The sequence below is a fragment of the Coffea eugenioides genome, chromosome 11 (assembly GCF_003713205.1).
Source record: "Coffea eugenioides isolate CCC68of chromosome 11, Ceug_1.0, whole genome shotgun sequence".
Classification (NCBI taxonomy): Eukaryota; Viridiplantae; Streptophyta; class Magnoliopsida; order Gentianales; family Rubiaceae; genus Coffea; species Coffea eugenioides.
This window is the reverse complement of record NC_040045.1, coordinates 4077563-4080906: the sequence shown is the minus strand read 5'-3', so window position 1 is coordinate 4080906 and position 3344 is coordinate 4077563. Positions and strand designations below refer to the sequence as shown.

Below are 3344 nucleotides of genomic sequence, written 5' to 3'. Positions count from 1 at the left end.
ATATGTTACAATTACAAGACATAAATCTCATAAGTTACACTTTTCATCATTAAAGAATTTGTAACTTATTGCATTTGAATTCAAAATAATAATATGATATTTTTATTAAAATATCCAATATCAGACGAATGGAGGAAAGTTGGTAGCTGTTACACAATGAGACGAGATTTACAGAGTGTCAAAGAATGAGATTCATCACTCCGCTTTGCAAGGATGTGTTGCTGTATGTGATTGATTATAAACAAGTCCTAGCTATGTGTCGTCATTATGTATCTATATCCACTTGGTGCTGCGGTTGCCCGAATTGTGCCCAAGTCAAAATTCCTGATCAATAACGTTCTAAAAAAATTCAATTCCAATGGGATCTTTTTCCTCTTATTACTACCATGCAAAATTTTTTGGAGGTTAATTGTTTCCCCATAAAGGTTTGCTTCCATTATTTGCCTATTTGGGAAGGGGGTCTTCTAAATTTCTAGTCCTCCCTCCCACAGGCAGACAGGAAACGTTACCTCTTACACTTTCTGCATAACAGTCACTAGTAAGTACATTTTATTTTAGTGAATATATGGATGAAATTGAGCTCTCAAAACTTTTCGAAATTTAATTATTCGCAAGGAATCAATTATCATCAGTTACAAATAAAACAATGCAATACCAAAAACTTCAAATCCAAAATGAGCCAAAAAATTGAAACGACTGGAAGCTATACACCCATGCGTATAGATAGAGCACCATAATCCCATCAATTTAAAGACTTGATTTGTAAGTAACACCTGCTGCAGGAAGCCACTTGTCTCCACTGATGAACGACTTCACTGCGAACTTGCCAACTTGTTTAGCATTCAGATTCAGCTTCAATCCCTTCCACTTTACCCTATTCTTGATGACAGCCCCGGGGCCATTGTTCTGATACTCAACATAGAATATGGTGTCCGGTGCAGAAGTTCCCACCCACGGTAACCATCCTGTCGGGTGGATCAGATTGCCCATCGTGGTTTGCATATAAACAGTTGTGGAATAGTTTTTCCAAGGTCGACCCAAGAATGTGTTCACCCCGGTGAGGTTCCCTGATGGCCAGATGGTGCAGTTGTGTATCGAAATGCCGGTGTTCTGATTAGGGTCGATCTTCCCTTGAGCTGTGATGGTGTTCTGCTGGCCAAGCATTGGTGTCCTGGGAAGAATGTTGCAGTTCTGGAGGACCACGGCTGCGTTTCCGAAGATGAAATCAACTGTTCCGTAGATGCTGCATTCGCGGTAGAATTGACGATTGGAATTAGCGTAGAGGGTGTCTTGGAATGCATCCATGGCACAGCGGTAGAAAACTGACTCGTCCGCAGTTGACATCAGTGCCACAGCTTGATGCTTGGCTGCACCTGCAGTATTCTGGAATCCCATATCACGAGCGATGAAACCCTTACCAAATACGGCTGCACACACCAGAAAAAAGGGAAGAAAAACGGATTCCATTATTAGTAGTACATCGATCCTTGCTAGTATTTCTATATAATTACTCATGTAACCTGCACTCTATCTCTTTGATTTTCTACAGGCTATATTTTATGTTTTGTTTAATTTCAGTTTTTTTTCTCTCCTGATTCCTGAATTAATCTAATTACATTTGTGCTATACATATTCTTTACAAAACTTAATTCAGCAACTAATGCATGTGAAAACTTACCAAATGTTGCGGATTGAAAGGTAGGAGTTCCATCCACAAAATTGAGTCTGCCAGATACGATAGTAGCATTCTTTCCATCGCCAATCATGACAACGTTCCACATGTTTTTCTCAACCCTTACATTTTCCACGTAAATCCCTTTCTTCACATAGATCACAAACCTCTTCTTACTCTTTTCAGGCACGACTTTAAGGGCTGCACCGATTGTTTTGTACTTTCCCGAACCATCTTTAGCCACCACAGCATCAGCCTTTATTTGTGAAGCTTTAGCCTGGAGAAGTTTTCTGTCCACGGACGACAACCAGATCGGTTCTTGTTCATGATTGAAAGAACTCAGCAGACGTCGTCCAATGGAGCCCAGATTCCCGATTGATGCTACCGAAGACTCCAGCGAGCTAACTATAGCAAGACTGTTGCTCGTGTACTCGGTGGAGTTTCTAAGTTTCTCAGAGACAAGATCGCTCAAGTTCAATCCGGGTGCTGCAGCACGTAAATCGTCGATGCAAGTCTGCTGGTAAGTACCTGCAGAACTTAGCCAGGTTCTGAAACCATCGAAAGCCTCAAGCAACGTAGTGTCCTGAACCGTTAACGAGCTGTTGAGATGATCCAATGCAAGAGAAAGTAGCTCTTGGCAACTTTCGAGTGCCGCAAGGGCCATTTTGTCAGTGACATTGAGCTTATCAACCGCACCCTGAGATGCTCTGGAGAGCTCATTTAAGGCGACCTCAACGGACAATTTGAAGATATCTTGAGGCTTAATGTTGCCGGACTTAATCAGGGGAGAGAGGCTGTTGTAGCAGGAATCAGGATACAAAGTTACACTGCAGGCAGCCTTGATGGAGGTGGAAATAGACGACTGATCATCAGTACTGCTGGTGCCCTTGTTATTGTGAGATACGCCTCCAAAAACAGCAGCAACGACAACAGCAACGAGAACAACGGAAGACAAGGCAATGATGGTGATTCTCTTCCGTGTTTTCCGGCGAGCCAGGAGCCTCTCTTGATCAGCTTCATTGACTTTGCCATAGGGGTTGAGAGAGGCCATGGTGCATAATTGGTTGACTTTTGTACAGCTGAACTGGAGAGGTAACTTGTTTGTGGTTTGTGTTGTGTGATAGATAGATTGATTGTTGGAAGGCTCAAGTCAGAGAGATTGTATATATAGATATACATAGGGGATGTGATGCTGCGGCATATTTTCATTTCTTTATGTATATTGCAATCAGATCCATCCATTAATTAGAAAATTAATGGAACATGGTTTTACGTGCAAGGCATTACCCTTTACGCGGTATGTGGGAAGACATGATCAACTAACTCATCAGGGTTCTTATCATGTTCTCTCTCTCCAGAATTCTGAGAAAGCCTTTTGGCATGCCAAAAATGGTAATGGAAATGGATCCACCATTCAAAAGTAGTAGTAATTGAAAACGAGGATGTCAAAACCAATGTTTTGAAACTCGGACCGTTGATTGAATCAGTAGAGTGTTCGGATCGAGGTTCAACCGATCGAATCGGTTCAATTCTAGTTCAATAAATTCTTTAAAAAATAATTTATATAAATACATACGCACAAAACAAAACATGCATTGGACTAATTTAATACTTTATATGATGAAAAATTTAATATTTTCAAAAAACTTGGATTTTTACAAATAAATTTTTA

General features: G+C 40.7%; 1 protein-coding gene across 1 annotated transcript; it reads right to left on the bottom strand.

Annotated features, from left to right (window-relative positions):
* Window positions 1-747: 747 nt before the first annotated feature.
* Window positions 748-2723, bottom strand: LOC113751106 (probable pectinesterase/pectinesterase inhibitor 46). The gene is made up of 2 exons (XM_027294975.1): window positions 1679-2723; window positions 748-1427 (listed from the first exon to the last, which is right to left on the bottom strand). Exons 1-2 carry the CDS (start codon window positions 2721-2723, stop codon window positions 748-750), a joined length of 1725 nt encoding a protein of 574 aa, XP_027150776.1.
* Window positions 2724-3344: the final 621 nt, after the last annotated feature.

What these genes read in the sequence shown, in the direction of transcription:
- LOC113751106 (XM_027294975.1), bottom strand. Translation starts at nt 2,723, where the DNA reads ATGGCCTCTCTCAACCCCTATGGCAAAGTCAATGAAGCTGATCAAGAG. An exon ending in CTTTCAATCCGCAACATTTG is followed by an intron (nt 1,428 to 1,678) that starts GTAAGTTTTCAC and finishes TGGTGTGTGCAG; the next exon opens with CCGTATTTGGTAAGGGTTTC.